This window comes from Epinephelus fuscoguttatus, linkage group LG15, assembly GCF_011397635.1.
Source record: "Epinephelus fuscoguttatus linkage group LG15, E.fuscoguttatus.final_Chr_v1".
In the NCBI taxonomy this organism is placed as follows: Eukaryota; Metazoa; Chordata; class Actinopteri; order Perciformes; family Serranidae; genus Epinephelus; species Epinephelus fuscoguttatus.
In genome coordinates, this window is record NC_064766.1 from 21,065,353 (window position 1) to 21,089,076 (window position 23,724).

Genomic DNA, 23,724 nt, shown 5'->3' on the forward strand with positions numbered 1-23,724 from the left:
ATTGACATCAAAATTAACCGCTTTTATTTTGAAATTAATGACCCGGAAACTGTCTCACAAAACTTTTCTTCCACTTCCCTCTTGTTCAGGTGTCCGGGCTGCTCGTCACTATGGCTCAGGCAGTTCAAAAACTTGTCGCAAAAGTACCAGCTTTAGTCGGTGGTAAGTTTAGTTGTCTTTTTTTTTTTTTTTTTTAAACCACTTACAAACTGAGGCGGTGGACTGACGCGTGGAGCAGAAGCCACGTCGCGTTGTTACAGCTTGTTAGCAGCTAGCTGCACAACCTGTGTGTGTGACCTTTGCTAAGCTCAAGTGTAAACACACAATCAACCAGTGCAACAGGTTGTCCTTTGGAAAGTTGTGATTTGTCACTTCAGCTGTTCATGGTTGTTAGAGAAAGTCAAAATTAATCAGTAGCTTCTGACCTTGCTGCTCCTCAGCTAATAGCTAATGCTACCACCCTCACAGTTTGTGTCTGTGTCACCTGCAGCCGCTGTCACATTCTCCAAACCCCGACTATCGACCTTCTGGTACTACGCCCGGGTGGAGCTCGTCCCTCCGTCCCCAGCTGAGATCTCCAAAGCCATAGAGGCTGCAAATGGCCTCGTCAAGAGCTTCCAGTCAGGGCGACTGGGACAAACCACAGTGAAGGTGAGGCTGCACAAGTCCGAGAATTACTTTGCTTTCACTGGTGTGTGTGTGTGTGTGTGTGTGTGTGTGTGTGAGTGAGATCCATGTGTTGACACGTCAGCCATATGTGAATTCATATTAATAATGTGATAGTACACCTGCATGAATTAGGCCCAGATACAATATATATCTTGCTCTAGCAATACAGCTTGTAATAATGTGTCACCTATTTTGGTATGTTTGGGAACATGAAGGTTTTGAGGCCCAATATTTTTTTATCTGAAGACATTTTAATGCCTAAACAATTAGATGATAAATCATGTGGTCAGGCAACAGAAAATTAAAATCATTTTAAATATTGCTAAGATAATACTGATTGCATTTCTCTCTTTGATATAACAGTAAAATGGAAATCTGTACATTTCAGACAGTGCCAGCTATTTGAATGTGCGACCTAAGGCCCTGATTAGTGGCTTATGTTTTTGTTTTGTTTTGGTTTTTTTTACTATTTTTGTGACATATTATTGACTGAAGTGTGTTTGTTTAGTCACTAAAAGGATAACCTCAAAGTAATCAACAAATAGTTCAATAATCAATAATGTAAGCAACTGTTAACAGTAAGGCTGAATCAAATATCATATTTTTATATTTTAGTTTTTAGATATTTTTAGAATTAAATATTTTAATTTAATTTGAAATTTTAAATATTTTTTTATATTTTCATATTGATATTTTTAATATCAAACTTTGAAATGACAGCGCCAAAATGCCAGTTTCATTTTGCTGCACACTGTACACACAAAGAGTGTTATTCTACAGATGGCACTTATTATATCTAGATCAGTGGTTTAACTGGTGGGCCGCGAGTCCACTCTGAATGGAACGCATGTGACTCAGGAATGTGTTCAGTTTGTTTAAAAAAAAAAACAAAAAAAACACTGTATTTTGAAGTACACTGAATTTCCGGCACGGAGCTTTTATTTTGAAGTGCCATTTCCTGCTGTAGAATGAGTGAATAACAGACAGCTACTTGACAGAGACAGCAAACTAGCTTGACTACATGGCCAAACACAAGCATGATGCTGACTATGTTAACACTGTGGACCTTGAACTAATGACCGAGGAGAAACCTGGGCTGTGTGGCTGGACCAGTTGGGAACCACTGTTCTAGATACATCTGACGTTGTGTTCCCCTTTGGCCCCTTGGCTCAGATGTCCAGTCCTCAGTGTGTTGTATATATCAGTCATTCATTTGAGTTTATCTTCATATAATAGAAAACCAAAGTAAACTGTGGGGCTACATGAGTAAACTGGTAGGATGAGTAAATGCCATCTCAGTCAGTTCAGTGGAAAAACACTCCAGAATAACAAAGACAAGTTATTTTTGCAAAGATGTCTTTACATACATCGATTGCAATGAAATATTTATGATATGTGTCTGTGTGAGTGTGTGTGTGTGTGTGTGTGTGTGTGTGTGTATATGTATTCATAGTATTGTCTGTGACTGGTGGTGGGTATTTGTATGTGTGAGAAGGGACTAATGTTTGCACTCCACATTTACTCTTTCATGTCACATTCTCAGGCCTTATTTACCATAACTCGTTATCTAACTCTATGGACTGTCATGAAAGCAATTTTCTTCAGTGAAATTGGATTTTGGTTGTTTTTGTTTTGTAGGATGCCTTAAGGAACGGACTCGTGACCACTGAGGTGCTGATGTGGTTCTACATCGGAGAGTGCATTGGCAAAGGAGGCATTGTCGGATATGATGTCTAAATATTGTACTGCCTTTCTCCTTTTGCACTTAATTGTCACATTCTCAACAACTTTGCACCAAATTTTCAAATAAACAATGACTTCAGTCAGAGAAATGTATTTGGTGTCTCTTGGGTGTTCATTTCTAGAGTGAGTTAGGTCATATTGTATTCACAAAAGACAAAATATAAGAAACCAGAACAGAACGAAAACACCTAACTGTTGGACAATACTTTGCTAGAAAGTTTGCAAAGGGTTTTGAAAGATTTCATGCACGGCTGAATGACAGTAGAGATGTATAATTCAGAACTTTAGAAAAACCGAAGTGTCCGTGAATGTCACTTACACAGAGACTGCCAATGCCAACAACATATTTCTTCAAAAAGCTGCATATTTCATAGATTTTGGTGCTATGTAATGATGGACATCTCCTCTCGCTCTCGACTCTCCGACATTGTCCTCACAACATTTTCCAAGTATCTGTGGAAGGCTTGCCTCACATCCTCCGGCTCGTCCTCCAGGTTGGAGTGAATAAGTGGCAGTCTACCTAAATGTGAGGCTGCATCAAAAAGAGTGAACAAGTTAGCCCAGAAATCAAAATAATAATTCATGCAACAGCTTTGGGAGGCCTGCAGTAAGAATACCTAAAGGCAGCCGTCCATCTTCCACTCCACTGCCAGGCTTGTGGTGAGCCATGAGTAAACACTGGTTGTCCTGCAGACCTTGAGAGGAGATGAACATTGAATGCCACGTCTCTATTTCTTTGAGGTGACTCGGGACATCAGGATTAAAAATGATCACCACACCACTGGAGTCCTTCATCAGTGCAGGCCAGCATGACTCAAATCTGTGTAAAGAGAATATACTGTATATTTCCATCTGAGAATTACACACTAAAAACAAAACCAATTATGGAAAGTAATGGGGTTAAGAACCACAAGATGGGACAGGGTAATATCTCAGCATTTAACTTACTTAAAATCTCCTGAACAGTCCCAAAGTTCAACTTCACATTTCAGGTTGTCACCAGCGCCTTCAGGATGTGATTCAAATTCCAGTATTCTTAAAACAGCAGAAAGCAGCTGCATTATCAAGGTCATTGTTCAAGGTCAGACAATAATACCTCTTAAGGCAACATAAATATATTGCTTTTATCATCTTATCATCAAGGTAATTGACTTTACACTAAATTTAAAATGATGCTCCACACATTCTGTTAGATGAGGTTATCTCCATTATTTCTCAGGGATTTGAGAAGTTTGGATAAACTGTGGAAAGCTGTAAACTTAACACAGGGTTTGTACCTTACTCCTTGAGTCGGTCTGTATTCACCTCCCACATTTTCTGGTGTGTCTGACAGGAAATTTGCAAGAACTGTTTTCCCACTCTGAAAAGTAGGCAGAGATGGTGTTAGAATAGTGATATCAGTTACAATATAATATGACTTTTCTGCTCATGACATGTAAGATAATTTTCACTGGCCCTTTTTCACAGCAGGCATCTTGTCTTGTCATAGTAGAAAAGGTGCAGGTGTTACAAAGAATGGATTCTGTTTACATGTTCAACTTGCAGAGCTCTGCTGTTTTGCCTTCATGGCTTACTGTAACACTTGGAGGGTATGGAGTCATCGTTCTTGTAATCAGTCACACGACACCTGTGCTTTTTCCTGCTGCAACAGGCCAACATGTGGACCATGAAGGTAACTTTTACTGAGGTAAACTTTTGAATGCAGATTTTTTATTTGCAGTGTAGGCCTGCTTTTTATGGCAGCCATTTTAACGGCACAGCAGGAGACTCGGGTGTTACTAATAACCTTAATACAGATGCATTCCGTTAAGGTTCAATTGTGCATTCAGTGTGGCTTAGTGGAACACCCAAAGGGAACAGAGTCATCACTAATGTAATTAGTTACACCTGTGCTATCCTGCAATAACAACACAAAATGTGTGTTAATTTGAATGAAGTAAAGTCAATGGTTTTGTCAGACTGCTGAACACATTTTAGCCGTGCAACACACACACAGTTTTACTTATGTATAAGTATGGGAGTAATTACACTGTACTTCAGTGTACTTCAAGTACCACAAGTAAATGCAGTCATAATGCAGGCAGAATTATATCTTTCAGTGTTACATTGTGTATTGTATTGTAACCTTAATATGTGAGCAGAATTTTAATGTTGAGGCTAGTAGAGGTGGAGTTAATTTCCTCATCCACATACTGTTTGGTAGCTTAATCTGTGACAGTGTATCACTAGTTGTTCATGTTTTTTTATGTAAAATATTAACTTTTAATGTCACTAGTAGTAACTATAGCTCTCATGTCATGTGGAGTGAAAAGTACATTACCCCCTAAAATGTAGTTAAAAGCATAAAGTAGAATAACATAGAAATACCTAAGTAATATGCAAGGAGTACCTTCAAATTGTACAGTGATTGAGCAAATATACGTTACGTTCAAGCACTGCACTTTTCTCAATTTACATAAACAAACACATATAAAGCTAGTCAACACTTAGTAATGTTTGCTTACATTTTCACTGTTAAAACTGTTATGTGTTTACCTATTAACATATATTGGTGAAAGCAGGCTCCGCTATAGAGGGGGAAAGGCATTTACGTACCTCGTTGGGACCAAGAAATAGTATTTTTGCTTTGAACATCTCCACTCGTCGAGCATTAGCGTTAGCTGTCCAGCTAATGTCCGCTAAAGAAGCTAAACTACGCCACCAAATATATATTAAATAGCACCCAGTGTTAATGTGAGTATAAATGTAAAGAATGCTGAGCTGGGTTTTTAGTTTCACGCAACAAAATGTACAAAATGTTAATAATTTCCGTAACTTAATGTTGGCCAAAGATAGTTTGAGAAACCGTAGCAGTAAACTTCCTGTTCGTTTCTATGGTTTCAACCAGTCCCATTGCTTTCTTTTGCTCATTGGCTGCTCGCAATTTTAATCAAAGTTAGTCCCGCCTATTTTCCAGCTGGTGAGCAAATCAGCAGCGAGCAAATGAGTCAGTGTGTTGACGTTGCGTCAGAGCTAACCAATCAGGTTCGAGCTTGTAAGAGGGGGGGGCTCTTCAGTTTGGAGTAGCGTCGTTCACAACGGACACAAGGCGAAAGCGTAAGTAATGTTTATATTCCGCGGCATTGTTTTGTAAGGCGACACTGTGGTGTAGTTTTAGTAACGATATTGTAGATAACAGCGGCTTGAAAGGTCGAATTAAGAGAATGCTCGCTGTCTTTACACTAACGTAATGTTAAAGCTTAGCAGCCACTTAGTGTCGGCTGTCTGTTGCTATGGGGTAAGCTTAGTTAGCTTGCTTGACAACCTGCTCTCACTGTCCTTCCTTATAATGTGAGGGGCTTTGCAGTGTAGCTAAGCTAATTTAAAGTTAGTTATGTCAATGTGAACTTACTTCCCTCCCTCCTCTGTATGTTAACACTAACTCAGACTGTATGTTGTTCTGTCAGCAGCAGAGGCATGTCTCCAGAGGATGACCTCCATAGTCCCCCCCTTGGTTTCAGCTCTACCAGGGATGATGCCACTCTGAGCTGTGGGGATCTAGCTAGCTCTCATGAGCTGGGAAGAAGGAGCAGAGCACGCAGCAGTCTCCACACAAGGACCCCAGAGACTGACATCAGTTGGTGAGGTCCTTAAAATGTATGAACATCTGAACACACAGCCTAATCTGTGGGGCTCAACATCCACTCACCAGCAGCCTCAGCCTAATTGATGTTCTTCCTGTTTTTCATTTAGTCATGGAGACTCTGTCGATGGAAGAAGTCCTTTCCTGAAAACACTGATGGATGCAGAAGCAGCTGCCAACTCTGCTGCCGTACAACTTGTGTCTTTTAAAGACGCCATGGAGGATGAATTTGCTGTATGTTTGTTGCAGTTTGTTGAAAACCAAAACAATTTACCTACATTAAACATAATGTAAGCATATTTTTAACATATTTTCTTTGTTATCCAGGAGTCAAGACAGTCTGCTGGTGATAAGCGGCGAGTTTCAAGGCAGAGAGGACTTTTGCTGGAGAAGTTGGAGGATTTTAGACGAATAAACAAGTCTGTTCGACAGAAACTGAAACAGCTTCAAGATGCAGAGGTTGGTTACACTACGTCCACCTTGTATATTGCTCAGGATAATTACTCATGGGTCTAGATGAGTAGTAATGCTGTCGTTACCTCCAGTTCATAACAGCAAAGAAACGCTCTTACTTCTTTGAAATGTGTGAAATGTTTTTCATTTTCCTTTAATAACTGATGGCTTTCCATGCAGGCTGATCGAATTGACGCCGACTGCCAAACTGACATGTTATTAAAGAAGATCACACTGGCTGAGAGGGAAAATGAGGTGAGTGTTTCATTATGTTTATGTAGTGACTCAAAGAAAAGAACCTGGCTGAATATTTAGTCTGTGAGAAGGATTGATCATACATATTCTATACTGGTTTGAATGGTTCAATTGGTAAGAGCTGGTCAAATTAAAGGGATAGTTTGGATCTTTCAAAGTGAGGTTGTATGAGGTACTTATCCATAATCGGTGTATGACCTACAATAGATGTCAGTCGGCATGTCCACAGTTTGGAGAAGAAGATAGGAGTCTGACATGGAAGCTAAGCAATGTACCGCTGTCGAGGGGTCAGCAACAAAACATATTTTAGCCACCTAAAGAAATCAATATCACGTCAAGTGTAGGCTTTATTTTCCACTGCCTTAACTTACCATCAGACAGCAATATTCCAACACAGACAGGAGCTCACTTCTCTCTCAAAGACAGACACTTGACAAAAAAACAGTTCTTTAACATCGCTGAACACAGGAGCTGCTGGTCTACCGCTGCCTCAGTCAGTTAGTTTGTTTGTGTTATCGTGTGAATTACCAGTCACACAATAACACAAACAAACTAACTGATTGAGGCAGCGGTAGACCAGCAGCTCCCATGTTCAGTGAGCCAAAATGACTGAGGAACTGAAGCCGTACATCAGGGATACTCAACTGTCTTAGCCTTGGGGCCACTTTTGCAAATTGACAGGGGACCAGAGGTCAGTTAACAAACAAACATTAGTGATATGTTTACCAGTATATATAAAGAATGAACTGCCTGTTTTTGACCTTTCGAAGTTTGCTGTCCTCACTCGTCATCTTTGCCAAAGGACAAATCCAGTTGCGGTGGCTTCACAGGTCAGAGGGGCATTTCTGGGATTTGAGCACATTCGCTGTGTGGCCTAAACGTCTGTCGTGAGGATCCTCCCTTAATAAAAAAAAAAAAGCTCAAATTTGATGCTTTATGATGCACCCTTGAACCTTATTTGCATTCTAAGAACAAAAAAATATCCCAGTGTGAATCAGTTTGTTTTCTTTGTGAATTAGAAAACTGTTGGTGGGCCACCTGGCACCCATCATGGGCCAGATTTGGCCCATGGGCTGCAAGATGAGTATCACTTAAACGGTTCTTAAACGGTTCTAGATTCTTTTAGGTAGCTAAAAAAATGTTTTCCTGCTGCCATGTCCACAGTAGAACAGTTCTTAGCTTCTGTGTCGCTGCTCTGTGGCTTCCCTAAATTGGGGGTTACTGTCAGTATTACACTGATAATCGATTAGTACTCCATATAAGCCCACTCGGAAAATCCAGACTTTCCTTTTTATGTCAAGGCTTTGTCACCCAACATAGCTACATTTGTTACTACATTAATGTGACAACTGAAAGATTAAAAGGCATACTGTATGAGACTGAATGTACTTTTAGAAAGAGCACTTCTGTTGCATATAGAATTCTAAAATCATGCAAATTCATGTCTCAATTCAGGTACTGATCACTGTATTTTTTTTCTCCTAAAGCATTTAAAGAGAGATTTGAATGAGGCAGACAGAAAAGTTGAGGAACTGATGAATCTGCGGAGAGAAGAGCAGGTAAGCACAGAACAAGTTTTCACAGAGATGTTTTTGCTTCTTTCAGGCTCAAAAAATGCAAAAGATACAGAGTGCATTTTAATGCATCTGTATATAATGGTCTTCACAGGAGAAGATAAAGAGTGCAGTTCACATGACCAAGTCTGTGGAGGTGACTCGTGCTCACCTGCAGGGGCAGCTGCGCAACAAGGAAGCTGAAAACAATCGTCTGACTGTGCAGCTGCGGGTACAAACATTTACTACTCTCTTATCCAACTGCTTTAAAGAAAATGTTGAATATTGTAGCACATTTTGGGGGGGTATGTTGTCTTTTCCAGACGGTGGAGAGAACCCTGACCGAGCAAAAGATGGAGATTGATGATCTGAGAAGCTCCATCGCCTCTTTGACTGAGAAGGCAGCACAGGACAAGGAATCTCTCAAGAAAGCGACCCGCGCGCAGAAACTGAGAGCTGAGAGATTTGAAGCCGCGATTGAGAAATGCTATGCTCAATTAAAGGAAAAGGTATAAAGTAAAAATGGCTATGTTTTTTTTTTTGTTTTAAATATTGTGTCTTTTTTATAGATAGCTCAGGATCTTCTTTTGACTGTCTTTTCTCGGCGTACAGGATGCTCAGCTGACCAAGGCCCGTTTAGAACAAGATTCCAGGAGAAGGCAAAAAGAGAGGGAGGCAGAGGAGAAAGAGAAACTTGTAGCTCATACAGAGCTGTTGAAAAGGTTGGCCACTTCTGTTTTCCACACACCGCTCTGTCACCGCACACATATGGCAATTACCACTAACTTTCATTGATGAATTTTTAATGTGTGTTTTCAATCAAGTCAAATTGCGGACATGACAGCGAGGCTGCAGATGGAGAAGGATGAGCTTACTGCAGCTAATGAAATTGTGATGCAACGCGTTGAAAAACTCAGCGCTGAAAACGGAGACCTCAGCGTCAATAATGCAACACTGAAGGTACAAGTTGCCGGACGGCTTGCACGTGACAATCATTACTGTAAAAGTGTCAGAAAACTCTAGTGCAGACAGTCAACTGTGGTCAATTCTGTAATGTTTATGCATGTCTATTTTATTCTTGTTGAAGAAGATTTCTCTTAGATTTTTATCTCTGTCCCTAAAAATTTGATGCTCATGTGATTGCAGGTGTCTCTCGCTCAGCTGGAGCAGCAGCTGGCTGATTGTGAGTCTGCCCTGGTAGAAGAAAAGGTTTCCTCTCAGGAGAGGAAACATCAGGCCGAACAGTGCCAACATGAGGTGGACATCTGCTTATTTATTTTATAGTTATAAAAGCACTCTTAGCTTTTTTTTCTCCTTTTATTTATTCATAGCCTCCTGAGACCAGAACTTTTGTTTGGTATGCATTTTTTATTTCTCCTAGTGATATGGGATTCGTAGGACCTAATATTGTCAACAATAATTAAGTCCCAGTGTCCTCAAATGAGTCGACAATAAAGTCCAGATGTCCTAAAACAAGCTGATGATAAATTCCTTGTTACTGTTGCTAAAATTGGTCAAATTTGTTGCCATATCAAACTACAAACTTTATTAATCAAAAATAAACAAGTTAAACAATAAAATTTGATCAAATTTTGTCCACTTTTGTGTCAGGATCGGCTACAGACTGACTTGGCAGAGATGTCTGCTATCTTGTTTGTACATGGATTAGTGTATTGTGCTCTTACTACCACTAGATGGCACAAAAGTGTCCATGAACAAGGACGACAGGTCTAAGTTAAAGCTGCAGTAGGTAGAAAGCCTGAAAATGGTTGATTTTTGAGTCTCATCTGAGTTAGGTTTCATTCGTCTACGCCCTGAGCCCCTCCTACCAGACGAGCACACGAGTATTTTATCCTACTTCCTTCTATTTCTGTCTCTCTGGTAGCCTCGGCTCTCCCTCACCGCGCAGCATCCCTCCCTCGCGGCCCCGCACATACTCCCAAGGCTCGGCTCTCCCTCTCTGCGGAGAGCCCTCGGCTCCGCTCCCACGGCCGAACCTCACGCCCTCCGGCCGGGCCCGGCCCCACCTCACCATTCCCCTCCCTACGGGGCTCCGGGGAACCGAGTTCTGTCTTCCTTTTTTTGGGTTGTTTAGCCGTGTAGGCAGTTGTAGCCAATGCTGGGATAGCTATTTTACCTGGTGCACTGTTCACCATTGCCACTTGCTCTCCCCTTCTGCCGGCGGCACGGGAACGCGCATATGCAGTAGAACAGCCAATAGGAACGCAGTGGTCTGAGCTGACCTTTGATTGGTTGATGCACATCGGCACGATACTGATTCTTTAGAGGCTGAACACAGAGCCATGGTGAGGTGCAGAAACCTATTGTTTGTCTCAGACCACTTGATTTACATTATGCTTAGAGGATATTATAATTTTTTTTACTCAGTTATACCAAAACAATGTTGCCTACTGGAGCTTTAAGCAGAATGAAGTATAAGGTCAAGTAAACCCAAAATGTGATGTCCACATATGAGGACGCAGGGTCTCAGGAGGACAGAGCTCCAACCTGGAAAACTGGGAGTTCCCTCAGCAGGTTTTTGAATTTGAAAAATAAATACAAAGAGCTCTGCAGTTAACAAAGACTTTTCGTATGCAATACAATTAAAGTTCTGCTTAAAAATTCCACATTGCAATGGTTATTTTTGCTGTATATATTCTGCTTTCTAAAAGGATGATTAACACTGTGAGGAACAAAAGCTTTGGACATCTGGCCAGGGAGTACAAAGCGAACAAGTTTTAAGACTACAAACTGTTGAGCTTTATGTCCAGGCAACTGTTAATCCTTTTATCCTTTTCTTTTCATGCCATTAATTAGTCATATTTTGTGCTTTTCAAACAGTTTTCCATTTCTGTTTTGACAAGTGCTTCACAAAAAGAGGATGATCATAGTGATTATATCAGCTCATTCTAACGAGCCTTTTGATTACGGTCAAGGGTAACACTGAATGTGGTCTGTTATTGCTGAATGAATCATTCATCAGTAATACTAGTTTGCAGCTTTCTGTTGTAGGGAAGGACACAGCAGGTTTGATCACACTGTTCTGTTTTTTCTAGGTTTCACAACTTCAAGCTGAGATAGATGATCTGAGGATGAAATACGCAAATCTTTTAAGAGAGGCAGAGAGGACACGAGATGGAAAAGATGCAGAAGTTGAGAAGGTAACCTCCATGTTTGCAAGTCGTTTCCCAAGTTTTAAACCCTTTTAATGTGCACAGTATGTTTATTTAACAATATGTGTGATATTTAAGACGACTAAATTCTTTCTTTTTTGTTCTTCTAATAACAAATTCTAACTTTTCCTAGTATATTCAGCTCTGCAGCACTGTTTCTCCTGCTCTTGAATGGCCACTCAGAGAGCTGTTTCTTTTGCTGTGTAACATTTGTTGCCACTGGACCTTCTGGACCACTAAACTTCCTACAGTAATTCTGGGCATCAAAAAACTTCAACTAACACTTGCCAAAGTTCAGTCTCACTATGAATCAAGGCGCATTCTGCACTCTCAAAGCATGCACATCTCGGAGTTTCTCTTTGAGAGGTGTGAAGAATCCTTACGCTAATGTTTTGTCTATCTCCAACACCCCACTCCTTCTGCCGTCCTCTGGAGCCCAGGTGAGGCAGGAGCTGCAGGGGCGTGTGGACGAACTGAAGTCTTACCCTGAGTTACTGAGCGCAGCTGAGCAGAGTCTCTTCGAGTGCCAGGAGAACCTGCGCCGCTCGGAGAGGAAGTGCTCAGAAAAGTCAGAGTCCGTTAAGCAGCTGCAGGTTAAGGTGTGCAACGTGAGCTGTGGTGGTCAGAATGTAAAATGCAGTCATTTTCATACATCTGACCACTAGGCGGTAGTACAGCCCCACGTGTCTGTCGACGCATCTTGTTTTCTGGTCGTGCTGTGAGTTTGATGTCTGTGGTAAAAAAATTCTCTGATTGCAGTGGAAACAGTTAGATATCAGCCATCCATACCTACGTATCCATATGAGTGTTTTGTGCTGTGTGAGCCCTTGTTAAATCACCCACATTTCTGTCAGCAGTGATGGTTTGGTAGAAAGCGGCTCATTTTGTGTTTGCAAAATTGTGTTTTATGCAGTTTTGCATGTGATGTGAAACCCTTTTTTTTCTGCTCTAGTGAGAGGTGATTCTGAACTTTACATTTTACACATACAGATGGAGAGTCAGGCAAAACTGCTGAGATCATCTGTGGAGATGAAGGAGTCCATTCATGATGCCAATTTACAACTACAGGACAAAGTGAATTCCCTCCAAACGTAAGACATCCTTTCGTGTCTGCTGTCCACACGTCGAATCTTTGCGCTTAACTTAAACAGATTAAAAGATAGAAATGATTTAATGTGTTTGTAGGAGGATGGACAAGCTGCAGCAGGAGAACCTGGAGCTGGTACGGAGGCTCGCAGCTCAGGAGGAAGCTCTCAGCTACAGCAACCGGCAGCTGGATCAACGCTCGTCAGAGTGCCAGGCCCTAAGCCGGCAGCTGGAGGCAGCTCTGTCGGACGTCAAACATCAGGTACAGCTTAGAGGCAGTCTAGTGACATCTGAGGGAGAACTGATCGTCAGTCATCAAAGAAAGAATCAGCAAAAGATGCTTACTATTATATTCTCTGTCCTCAGATGTTCAAATTTAGTGTTTTACCACAGTCTGCTCCACAGTTTTAAGCTTTAAAGGGATGGTTTAGATATTTTGAAGTGGGGTTATATGTGTGTTAAATGCAGTAAATGTTGGTCAGCACACCCCAGGTTTGGAGAAGCAGGCAGAACGTAAAACAAATCAATAGAAGTTTAAGTGTACTCTGCATGTAGGATATTTTCACTGCTTTATCTTGCTGCGGACAGCCCTTTCCGTTGGGGAAGCTGTTAACGACTTAAGTTCTCCATCTATGCTCTCATCAAAGCCAGACTCCACTAACAAAAACAGTCATTTTAATCTTGCTGAACGCAGGAGCTGCTGGTTTAGGGGCCGTTCAGATGTAGCGTCTTTTGCGCCCACAAATCCATTAGTTTCAATGTAGACGCGCATCAAGTGTGCCATAGCGGCGCGCATTCAGTGCGACGCGCCTGTTTTTTCGTGCACGTCCGCGGCGCACAGAGATGGAAAAATCTCAATTTATTCGAATGCAGCAAGCGCACTGCATGTCATGTGATAAGAATTAACCAATCAGCTCCACGGACCTGCTTCTTCCTTTCCGTCCAACGGACTTCACAACATCCGGTGGTGTGAAAGGCAGCGCCTTGGATAAAAGGATGGAAACGGCACAGCTGGCATTTTCCACGCGCTTTTAGATGCTACATCTGAATGGGGCCTGCCTTAATCAGTTAGTTTGTTGTGTTATTGTGTGATGATGGTGATTCTGAACTAACCCTTTAAAAGACAAAAGTCACACAATAACACAAACAAACGTACGGACTGAGGCAGCAGTAGACCAGCAACTTTTGTTGGGGCTGTCTGACAACGGAGTGAAATGGTGAAAATATTCTAAATGTCATGAACACTTAAAGCATTATTGATATTTTTCGGTGGTACTTTTTTAAGTTATAGTTATAGTTATAGTTTTAATTTGTTGCTGAACTTGTCCGCAGCAGTACATTGTCTATCTTCCATGGTGGTACTCCTACCTGCTCTAAACTGAGGTCATGGTAAATGGATTGCACTTCTATAGCATCGTACTAGTCTTCTGAATATTTGAAGCGCTTTTACATTTCGTCACATTAACCCATTCGCACGCCGCTGGCCAAGGCTGCCATGCGCACTCACCCCACGATGGAGCGGCCATCTGAGGTTCAGTATCTTGCCCAAGGATACTTTGACATATGGACTGAGGGAGCTGGGGATTGAACCGCTGATCTTCTGATTGGTCGACAACCCGCACTACCTCTGAGCCCCAACAGCTGACCGACATCTACTGTATGTTATACACTGACCATCCAGGTCGACAAGGTAAAAGGCCAGGCTGCTGCCAGAGACGAGGCCCTTCAGACCAAAATCTTGGAGCTGGAAGCCGAGAAGAGCAGGAGGGAAAACGAGCTGAGGCTTCTCCGCCAGAGCAAGCTCACAGTAAGTCCAGCATGCAAAGCACATGAAAGTCATTGAGAATGTAGATTGTACTAAATTCATCCTTGATGTAACCTGAGATGTGTTGAGTTAATATCTGAGAAAATTCACTGTCTCTTTGTATCTTAATCTGCAGGCGGAGAAGCAGTTCCAGGTGCGTCTGAAGGACCTGCAGCTCAGCCTGGACCAATCAGAAAGCCACAAGCAAAGCATTCAGAACTACGTGGATTTTCTCAAAAACTCTTACACAACAATGTTTGATGAGGGCCTGCAATCATCAACCTTTGGATCATCATATTTTCTAAAATGATTAAGTATGAACTTGTTTGCATTTTTTAAAATTAATTTATGCTGTAATATTTATAAGGGCTATTTAAAAATCAGAAAAGAGGAAGAGTTATTCACCTCTACATGTAGCTGAAAATCTGTGACTTTTCTCCAGCCAGATATCAGGGAAATCTGCTGTTGTCATGAGAGGTTTTGATAGCTGTTTTTAGATCATCACATGTTATTTTTACATTTTTTCGATTGTGAACTCTTGGTGCTACTGTGTCTTATTCCAATATGACAAGGAGCCAGTTGCATAAATGAACACTGAACTTAGATTGTTCAGTAAGGCTAATGGTTCCAGGTTTGCAAATGTAAGGGTTTGCTGCTTTTTTTTTTTTTTTTTTTTGATAACTTTAAATCAAATTCATTTGGGTTTTAGACTGTTGGTCAGATAAAACAAGCAGTCTTAAGGAATGTGAGTAACTGTAACTGATATTTTGTCACTATTTTTCCATAATTCATGGATTAAAATCATGAATTAAAATTAAAGGGTTTTCCAGCTGTAGAAAAGTAATGTGCCACTAGATGGAGCTGTTTTGTTAGCTAATCTTTTTCAATTCTGTGGAGTGTCTGGTTTTATCCACAGTGATGATGGCTTAACTCCATTTAGCTGCTTTGTTTTCAGGGTTCTGGTGCTCGCTCACTGTCATACTGTCATGTCTTAGTGGGATAGTCAAATACAACGGAGCCATCATTAATGTTAAAAGTATCACCTGTACTTTACTTACTATGACAAGTCAAAATGTTTGTTGTGAAAAAAGGCCGATGCATCATATGCTTGGTTGTCAGTCTTACTTCCTTCACCACTAAATGAGTCCTATGCTGCATGCAAAGCTAAATTTGCAGGTGTAAGAGTAGATCAATCTTTATGCAAGTGGCTCCAGACCAAACTTGTTTTTTCTTTGCTGTACCTACACCTCATTCTGAGAGTTATGTTACGGTGCTTATGTCAGAAATGTAGACTTAAGTCCCTTGACTTGGACTTGAGTCAGACTCGGGACACAAATTTGTTGACTTGAAACTCAACATGAAAAAATGTCTGTTTCTCATTCATCCAGTTTGTGGTAATCTTGAGTGCTATATCGTAGGCAACTGGACTTGCTTGAGTTTCCTGAAGATGTTTCGCCTCTCATCCAAGAGGCTTCTTCAGTTGTACCGGACTGGTGTGGAGTCGGAGGCCTGAAGCAGCCTTCAGACCAAAGATTCGTCTCGCAATGACTTGCAACTACATGCACCCATTTGCAACTACATGGCCTTGCAACAGTACAGTTTATACCAAGGCACCGAGGTGAGACTAGCGACATCACTGAAACTGCTGTTGTCTCTACAGCAACGGGTACGTTACAACGGCACGTGAAGCTGAACAGCACAACAAACCCCAGAGAGCACATGGATGCATCAGCAGAGCACAACCATTCTTGTATGCGACCGTCTGTGGTTGGATACCCTAAGGCAGGTCTATTCAATTACAAACTCAACTGGGCCGGATTTTAAAACCAGAAAATGACAAGGGGCCGCATTTTTAGGGTGTGTGTGTGCTGTGAGGAGGAGGTCAGCCCTGACATGCAGAGAGCAGGAGAGAGGCTGCAGCATGATGATACATGAATCCAAAACTTTAAAAAGCAACGATAAGAGCCAAGAACGTCGGAGCTTATTATTATTACGTTCTTGATTAAATTCACATACGGCCCACATTGGTACCCAGCTCTACAAAAAGAAAGCACGAGCTTGCTGCTGATTGGTTACAAGATTCAAGACAGTTTGCGACAAACGATTGAAAAGGTTGAATCCCTTGCAACTGCATGAGCTGACCTGAGCAGATACGCAACTGAGTGATTCAGACCACTGCAACTTTTCTCTGCAACATCCTGAAACCGTTTTGTTGCATCTGGAACCAAGGTTTGGAATCCTTGGGTTGAACTGGCCTTTACAGTTGTTGAGGTCATGTGAACTCTGAGCTTCAGAGTCATTAAGGTCACCTGTGAGTTGTTGGCACAAGATGGCCGAATGGGTCAACGACTCACAGGTCACCTTAGCGACTCTGAAGCTCATGGTGCTTTCGTTTTGTACTCGGAAGTCGGAAGTGGGAATGATGTCACCTCCGAGTTGACAACAGTTTTTGCATTCTAGTTGACAACGGTGGACAAGTCGGATAAAAACACAGACGCCCGCAATAAAGCCTTTGTTTCCCTTGCACTTTCGGAGTATAGACAGCTTCAGACACATCATGCACTCCAACTGATGAACGCTGCAGATGAGGCTGACCTAATGTAAAACAAATAAGATAAAATTGCTACAAACAGTACTTTAGCAGAGTGTTTACTCAATATGTATGTGACCGGCAGCCATCTTGAATTCATAAGTCGGGGTTGATGCGGTTGCTCCGAGTTTCCTGCCTTATGTGTGCGTCCACCATTCACCGACCTGTCTGCCCCTGAACCCAGAGACTGTGTGTGGGCTTTGAGCCCGAAGAATGAACTATTAATTGAATATCTTCGGCGGCTCAAGTTTCTGTTTATTCTGTGCTTTAAGTAAAGGTCATTACCAACTGTCACTGAGTGCTGCGTTTGGGTTCAGTCACATCTGTTCTAATTACATTTGGTGAAGAGTGCATCATGACTTGGTTAGGACTCAGAACTCAAAGTTTAAGGCTTGAGACTTGAGTACAAAGGCTTCAGGCCTTTCCCAATACCCACACTTCCCCTAGAAACACCCACTTGCACTTGGTTGTGTGCGTTCACGTTTAGGCTAGTGGTGTCCCAAAATAGAACTGAGGTAGTGGAAGTGGTTTCCAACACTTAAAACCCGCCCTAGATTCCAAGGGAGCCCCGACCCACACTTAAGACGAGGTGGAAGATGACATTTCCCACAACACCATGCGAAGTCAGCAACTGCGGCAAGTTTTGGAAAATAATTTGTTACTGTACCATCAGAACGTAGGCTATACAAACAACAGATGGTTGGACTAGCATAAACTCATCAGCAACTTGACAAAAAATATTTAAACAAATCGACTTACCCGAACAAAATCAATCAGAACTAGAAGACGTCATAGGCGCCTCCTGTTTTTAGCATTTCTTCTCTGTTGATTCATAAGACAGAGAAGGTGTGTTTTCAAACCTGAATGACTTCCGGTGTCATGCGCCACTACTACACGTGACGTATGCCTGCACGTCGGCCATGCCAATTTGCATGATATGGTGTCTCATTTCTTAGGGAAAGATCTCTACCCTAATATTTCTAACTTCTCTCATCAAGGGTTATCTCGCAAACGAGGGCACTCAATACCAAGTGGAAGATTTAAGGGGTAGAAATGGGATTGGGCCTTAGACTCACCTGTGACCTCTTGCAAAACAAGACATGGTCCCACCTCTGGCATATGTCCCTGCTAACTTTACCAGTGGTTAAGCCATGTTTTCCAACATGAAACAAGCTTCAACTTGGCTCCCCATTAAACCACCAAAAGTTTAACTACTTTGTCTGACTCATAATTTGGGAAATCAGAGTCTTGGCACTCAGAATGCTTATTTCCCCTTTATCCTGCTGATTCTGAGAACAAACTTATGTCTGTTTTGTAGTAATCATAGAAACCGTGTGATGTGTACTTGGTGTGTTTATGTTCTGATTCTCGCCTGGACTGAGATGAATGATGCAGAAAATCAGTTATTGAGCTGTCAGTTTTGAAGCTCATCCCTTTAGGGTTGCAAAAATAATTACTGAGATAGATGCAACACTGGGACCTTTCCAAACCACTTGAAACTGCTGCTGCTGGTTCGCCCTCATGCTTTTGAAGCTTTTATATAACTGAGGTGGAGAAGCACACACAAGAATGCAGGTATCTGCTGCGGCATGACTGAACTAAAAACCGAACTCGGTTTGTCCTTCTTCATGTTCTTCCTGCTGTTGTTGTTGTATCTATGGTAATAAACTACCAGACCCGAGTGTGTTCTTGCAGTGGACGTATTCCCCCGAGCGAGCAGTTCTCCTCTCTAGTTCTCGCAGACAAAGCTCTATTGTTGTGTTCTCCGTCAGGGGATGGAACCATTTCATGTCTGCGTGCGTCAGAACTCCTGTTTTTCCTTTGCTCTCGTTCTCGCTCTCTTGGTCTTGCCCCTTTACGTAATACTGTTGATCACACTTTGGGAATTTGCTTTGTGAATAAGCTCACATCTGACTTCTGGCGTTTGTTTGGTGTCACGATTCAGCAGCATGATGGACACACCCTGAGCTTTTGTGCTTATTAGACTCAAATGAGTTGGATGACCTATTTGTCTTTTTGCTTTTTATTGACTTATTTATTTTACAAATGCTAGATTAGTGGACGAATGATCAAAAACAAACAAAGGCTTCACTGTTGCACGTGTAAAAGGGGTTATCTGAAGGTCACATACAGTAGTCTGATTCATGTACAAACTTTGTTGGATGGAGGATTAACCCTGAGTGTTTGCATTCAAAGTCATACTTCAGATTAGATTGGGCAATTTAACATTAATTTGCAACTGATCATGTTTACTTCTGAAGGGAAAAGAGTTCAATTATATCCAGCTAACACGCGCCGTGTTGCAATCAATATAAGAGCAACACATTTCCAAATTCAGGGTCGCACATGAGAGATGTCTTATATCTCTGTGGAAAGTTAAGATTATTCTCTCTTACCCTATAACTTTTTCATCAAACAAAATTCTGCAGCTTGTGCCCAGCATCTGTCCAACATCAGGGAAACCACTCCGAGGTTTACATTACACTCATTCCCTGAGCTATTCAGTGGCATGTAGGTCTACTTAGAAGTGGGTCAGCCAGATGTAGTTCAAACAGTATAGCTCATTTCCTACCCAGAACTGTTACAACAGACCCCACTGAGAATTTTTTGATATTATTGTGAGCCCCACTCTTTGCCTTTTGCCTAAAAAGTGAAATAATTGGGAAAATGCAATGTTTTATGTGTTTATTTGTGGAAAAATCAAGACATAAAATAGACAATTCTGCAGTTATTGGCCAACTTACAGACAGTATAGTATACGTCCAGCCTTCAGTCATATTACAACAGTTTACAAAAGCAAATGAGTGTAGAGCAGGGATACTCAACTTGCTTTGCCCTTAACAGGTAACACTATCAAACAAGGCAAATCCAGTCGCAACAGTCCCGCACACGTCAGATATACACAGTGGTGTTTCTAGGATTAGAGAACATTTGGAGCTGAGCACAGACCTCTCGGGTCTCGCACTCTGGCGCCTTATTTACATTCAAAATACAAAAAACAAATTCCCAGTATGAATCAGTTCATTTTCATCGTGAATAATGAATGCTCGACGGGCCACACAGAGTATCACTGGTGTGGAGGATGTCAAACAAATATTATTGTATGATATCCCATGATTAGATATAACAATACACTAAATAAAGTATGAAATATTAATTATAAATAGAATTTACAGTAAATCAACAAACATGGCGACATATGTGTAATGACGGATTTAGTAGCTGCCTTAGTTTTTACGTCACTTCCATGTTGTCATGTGACATGTCTCGTCAAGGGAGGTTTAAAATATGTTGAGTATGTGTAAAAAAATAAAAGTGGAGAACACGTTTTTATTCAACTATAAAAATAAGAATTTGAAAAATGTAATTATAAAAAACTTGCTTCAAAATGAAGCAAACCACAAGGCTCCAATGTCACGAAGCAAAATTATAACCAATGCAGTTCAAGTGCAAATGTTTTTATCAGTCAGCACTTATGGTGTCTTCCTTTATCTCTCCATTTTCAGTTTGTGGATATCATTATGAAGCCTGTGGCGAGCAGGTTTCTTCTTGTTGCTGCCGGAGCAGCTTAAGTTACATTTACAAGACTCGATCATCATCACCATCCTGCTCACCGTCTCTCCATTTTTGCATCGGAACCTGACAGGTAACGTCTGCGTTTGGTGAGGCCTGCAGCACCGGCCTTCTGAGCAGGACCCACAGTACCTCGGCTGGAACTTTTTCAGGCTACGGCAGCCTGCGTAGGACAGTTTGACTGGACGACTGGCCTTTTCTATGTTGTTACATTTCTGGCCTTTCTGTTGGAGAGAAGACAACAAAAGTGTGCGTAATATAAATGTTGTTTTCGTGTAAGAGCAAAGATGCTAATCAACAAATAATCCAATCTTATTATGCCAAAAATTAGAACACAAAAAGTGTGAAATGTACCTTTAATCTGGTAAAGGTCTTTTGGTTGCATGGGCGGACTTCACAGATCCGAGTTTCTTTCACTAGTTTGCACTGGGCGTTGCTATTGGTCACCCTGGTGGACACTCCAGTACCACAGGATTTGGAGCACGGCGACCAAGCTGTGGTGTGAGACACACACTTGACCCCTCTAACCAACATGTGGCCTACTGGGTGATTCCTGAAAGCTGCACAGAAGGAACAAAAACAAGGTACAGAAGAGTTTAAAGTCAATACATTTGTAATCTTACACACATTTCCTCATTCTTAGACAGTTTAACAATGTCACTGGAAAGAACATCGTGCAAAACTGCTCACCAGGTAAAGAATGTGACTGTCCTCCCCACACAGGAGCCAACTCATTCCTGTTGGTAAGGTCGTCTTCATACATTCTGTCTTTGCCCTGCTTTCCTTTGTGCTTCTTCACCTCATCTCTCTCTGTCTTTGCCTCCTCAGGGCAGATGAGTTGCTCGCAGCATTGTCCCTTTACTTTAACCCGCTTGGGCTTGGCACAGCCCACTTTGGGCAGCATGAGCTCATGTGGGCAGAGGGACACACATCCGACAGCACCGTCCATGCAAGTGCACTGGTGTTTGCAGTTTGGACGGAAGATTTCCCCGTTCTGGTAAATCTTGTTGTTGTACTCACATGTTCTTCCGTCTGATTTGGCTGTTGTAGAGGAACACAGGAAGTAGTTAGCTTTTAAATCACTAAAAAGACAAAGTGAGTCATAAAAAGCAGAGAAGGGAACTTACTGTACCTCGACATATGCCTTTTGCAGAGCCATATCCCCCACCAAAGTTGCACTCCAGTCCCTTTGTGTGGTCACATGGCTGTGTCTTGCTGCAGTCCTCAAAGAGCTGCCGCGCACAAACTTTACAGCATCCACAGCCGTCCAGCATGAGACCGACTCCTGCTGCACATCTGGGGGTGTCAGGGGGACAGCGACAATCCTTCGGGCACGAGGCTGACACCTGAGATGAAACAGACATTTCTAATAAAATGTTTGGTCCTCTTACAACAGCTAGACAAGCAGCTTATGAATGAACAGTGGTTATTTCCTCACCAGTGTAACTCCAACAATCACAAAGAGTTTCCACATCTTCAAAAGTCGTCTCTCTCAAGTAAAAAAAGAAATCTCTTTATCAAACACTAGACCTGGCAGTGAGTTGACGAGTGCTTGCTCTTCCTCTTTTAGAGTCCCCATCTCCTTTTATACACCCCGAGCAGATCTGACGTATGCACGGGCTGAAGAGGTGTCCCAAAACTATGAGAGGAATGCTTCACCAAGCGTCCTCCCATAAGAAGTCCCCCCCCCCCAATCACTCAGCGAGCCAAGAACCACCCAGTCTAACTTCCATTCTTTCAGGGCAGTGCAATTATGTAATTATCATTTTTATATCTATTCTGTAATCATGAAGTAACTCTCCTATCATGAAGCAAACCAGATCCTGAAATTATTATTTCTATGTGATGAAATAATACAAATAAAAGGCAGTCAATTACATGGTCCGTACTGGAAACTATTCAAGCAATGTATTACACTGTTTGCTGCTAAATACATTATGCACGTCATACGTTTATATGCATGTACTTATGTAGTAGTTTGCCAACTCAACAAGATCTGACCTCATTGAAGGAAAAATAGACAGACCACTGGTGAAATATGGTTATGTAAGGGACAAAAAAAAAAGAATATGATGGCTGAAATATCAGCCTCATTCATGTGAGATCAGCCCCACAAGGTATTCAACATCAGGGCACCACAAGTTCTGACATAAATATTGAAGAGAAGCTACATATTTCTATGACCAACTGGATTTCTATCCTGGTCGAAGCAGTGTTTAGACTGCTGCACTTTGTCTGTGATCAGTGTTTGTGTTCTCTAACCTCGCCGGTGTTAAAAATCCACAGATGAAATTCCCGTCAGTCACCTACGAGGATGGATTAGAGTTTGTTTGACTTAAATATCTTTAAAAGAAAGGAGACAAGAGCTTTGTGGGATGCTTTAACCTGAGGAATCCTTTGTTCAGTCTGAATGAGAGAAAAAAAGACAAGAAGAGAGAGAAGCAAACTTGAGAGATGCCCGAAGCAACATTCCACTCAGGATGAACACTGAAGGTTTCTTTGAAATGGCTGCCAGGATAAAAAGCATCCTCTTCTATCCACATCAAAGAACAATGAGAGTTATTTTGGGATTTGCCTTTCCTTTCATTATAACCTGTGAGAACAAGAGGCTGAGCGGGGCAGACTGGCACAGCCTCCCCTCTTATCTAACTGAGGTTACAAGGGCCAGTTTGGCTCAGCGCCACTTCAAGCAGATGACGGGTGAGCAAGCGTGAGCTCGGTGCATTCACAGATGCCTGGAAACTGCTGACTGCTGTGGTTTGGAGTGGAAACTTTTCCCTCTAAAGCTGTAACATAAAGAATTTGCGGAACAATGTTAGGTAAGAGGAACATATCGGATACATAATAGGCAGCTGGAGAACTCGGAAAGGATTACAGCGGCATGGTACATTGACCTGTTGGACGGTGTTACACTCAACCTGTAAAACATCCATGTTCCAGTGCAGATCTGATGACAAGTTTAGGGGGGACACAATCAGTTGTGATTTTTTTTTTTTTTTTTAATTACATGCATGCAAATCATGCTCACAGAGCACTTGAGATTAACAGCATATTTCACGTTTTCATAGAGGCTCATCACCATCACCAAGTCATTCAAAAAGCACTACACAGAGAATCAAATGCTTACCTTTACTGTTTATTTCTCTTAAACAGCCAGTAATACATGGAGCCAGCCATCACCCTCCTTTTCACTGCTTCGCTGT

General features: G+C 41.8%; 4 protein-coding genes across 7 annotated transcripts; 2 read left to right on the forward strand and 2 right to left on the reverse strand.

Annotated features, from left to right (window-relative positions):
* Window positions 1-49: 49 nt before the first annotated feature.
* On the forward strand, window positions 50-2,505 carry LOC125902168 (ATP synthase subunit g, mitochondrial-like). Its single transcript, XM_049598331.1, has 3 exons — window positions 50-162; window positions 491-651; window positions 2,308-2,505. The coding sequence occupies exons 1-3, from the start codon at window positions 111-113 to the stop codon at window positions 2,404-2,406; spliced, it is 312 nt and encodes a 103-aa protein (XP_049454288.1). The 5' UTR covers window positions 50-110; the 3' UTR covers window positions 2,407-2,505.
* Window positions 2,502-5,267, reverse strand: ift22 (intraflagellar transport 22 homolog (Chlamydomonas)). Its single transcript, XM_049598332.1, has 5 exons — window positions 5,008-5,267; window positions 3,690-3,772; window positions 3,361-3,447; window positions 3,030-3,232; window positions 2,502-2,944 (listed from the first exon to the last, which is right to left on the reverse strand). Exons 1-5 carry the CDS (start codon window positions 5,044-5,046, stop codon window positions 2,796-2,798), a joined length of 561 nt encoding a protein of 186 aa, XP_049454289.1. The 5' UTR covers window positions 5,047-5,267; the 3' UTR covers window positions 2,502-2,795.
* Window positions 5,268-5,462: 195 nt separating this feature from the next.
* LOC125902153 (outer dense fiber protein 2-like) lies at window positions 5,463-18,248 on the forward strand. 4 transcript variants are annotated; one of them, XM_049598313.1, is made up of 17 exons: window positions 5,542-5,689; window positions 5,862-6,032; window positions 6,145-6,268; window positions 6,362-6,493; window positions 6,668-6,742; window positions 8,230-8,301; window positions 8,411-8,527; window positions 8,619-8,804; window positions 8,908-9,017; window positions 9,120-9,255; window positions 9,442-9,552; window positions 11,352-11,456; window positions 11,909-12,067; window positions 12,459-12,559; window positions 12,654-12,816; window positions 14,236-14,361; window positions 14,495-18,248. In XM_049598313.1, the coding sequence occupies exons 1-17, from the start codon at window positions 5,685-5,687 to the stop codon at window positions 14,666-14,668; spliced, it is 2,067 nt and encodes a 688-aa protein (XP_049454270.1). In that variant the 5' UTR covers window positions 5,542-5,684; the 3' UTR covers window positions 14,669-18,248. The 4 variants fall into 4 exon arrangements, with proteins under 4 accessions (XP_049454267.1, XP_049454268.1, XP_049454270.1 ...); XM_049598310.1 differs by lacking the exons at window positions 5,542-5,689; window positions 11,909-12,067 and adding an exon at window positions 5,463-5,508 and having other exon boundaries at window positions 14,495-18,247; XM_049598311.1 differs by lacking the exons at window positions 5,542-5,689; window positions 11,909-12,067 and adding an exon at window positions 5,469-5,508 and having other exon boundaries at window positions 5,859-6,032; window positions 14,495-18,247.
* Window positions 18,249-19,619: 1,371 nt separating this feature from the next.
* Window positions 19,620-22,147, reverse strand: LOC125902158 (CCN family member 1-like). Its single transcript, XM_049598318.1, has 5 exons — window positions 21,960-22,147; window positions 21,654-21,867; window positions 21,212-21,562; window positions 20,876-21,081; window positions 19,620-20,745 (listed from the first exon to the last, which is right to left on the reverse strand). The coding sequence occupies exons 1-5, from the start codon at window positions 21,993-21,995 to the stop codon at window positions 20,437-20,439; spliced, it is 1,116 nt and encodes a 371-aa protein (XP_049454275.1). The 5' UTR covers window positions 21,996-22,147; the 3' UTR covers window positions 19,620-20,436.
* Between the last annotated feature and the right edge of the window lie 1,577 nt (window positions 22,148-23,724).

Coding starts and splice junctions, on each gene's coding strand:
- LOC125902168 (XM_049598331.1), top strand. CDS start 111: ATGGCTCAGGCAGTTCAAAAACTTGTCGCAAAAGTACCAGCTTTAGTC. Junction 163..490: donor AGTACCAGCTTTAGTCGGTG/GTAAGTTTAGTT, acceptor TGTCACCTGCAG/CCGCTGTCACATTCTCCAAA. Junction 652..2,307: donor TGGGACAAACCACAGTGAAG/GTGAGGCTGCAC, acceptor TTTGTTTTGTAG/GATGCCTTAAGGAACGGACT.
- LOC125902153 (XM_049598313.1), top strand. Junction 6,269..6,361: donor CCATGGAGGATGAATTTGCT/GTATGTTTGTTG, acceptor TTTGTTATCCAG/GAGTCAAGACAGTCTGCTGG. Junction 6,494..6,667: donor AACAGCTTCAAGATGCAGAG/GTTGGTTACACT, acceptor CTTTCCATGCAG/GCTGATCGAATTGACGCCGA.
- ift22 (XM_049598332.1), bottom strand. CDS start 5,046: ATGTTCAAAGCAAAAATACTATTTCTTGGTCCCAACGAG. Junction 3,773..5,007: donor TATTTCTTGGTCCCAACGAG/GTACGTAAATGC, acceptor CCTACTTTTCAG/AGTGGGAAAACAGTTCTTGC. Junction 3,233..3,360: donor GACTGTTCAGGAGATTTTAA/GTAAGTTAAATG, acceptor CTCTTTACACAG/ATTTGAGTCATGCTGGCCTG.
- LOC125902158 (XM_049598318.1), bottom strand. CDS start 21,995: ATGTGGAAACTCTTTGTGATTGTTGGAGTTACACTG. Junction 21,082..21,211: donor ACAGTCACATTCTTTACCTG/GTGAGCAGTTTT, acceptor CCTTCTGTGCAG/CTTTCAGGAATCACCCAGTA. Junction 20,746..20,875: donor AGACCTTTACCAGATTAAAG/GTACATTTCACA, acceptor TCTCTCCAACAG/AAAGGCCAGAAATGTAACAA.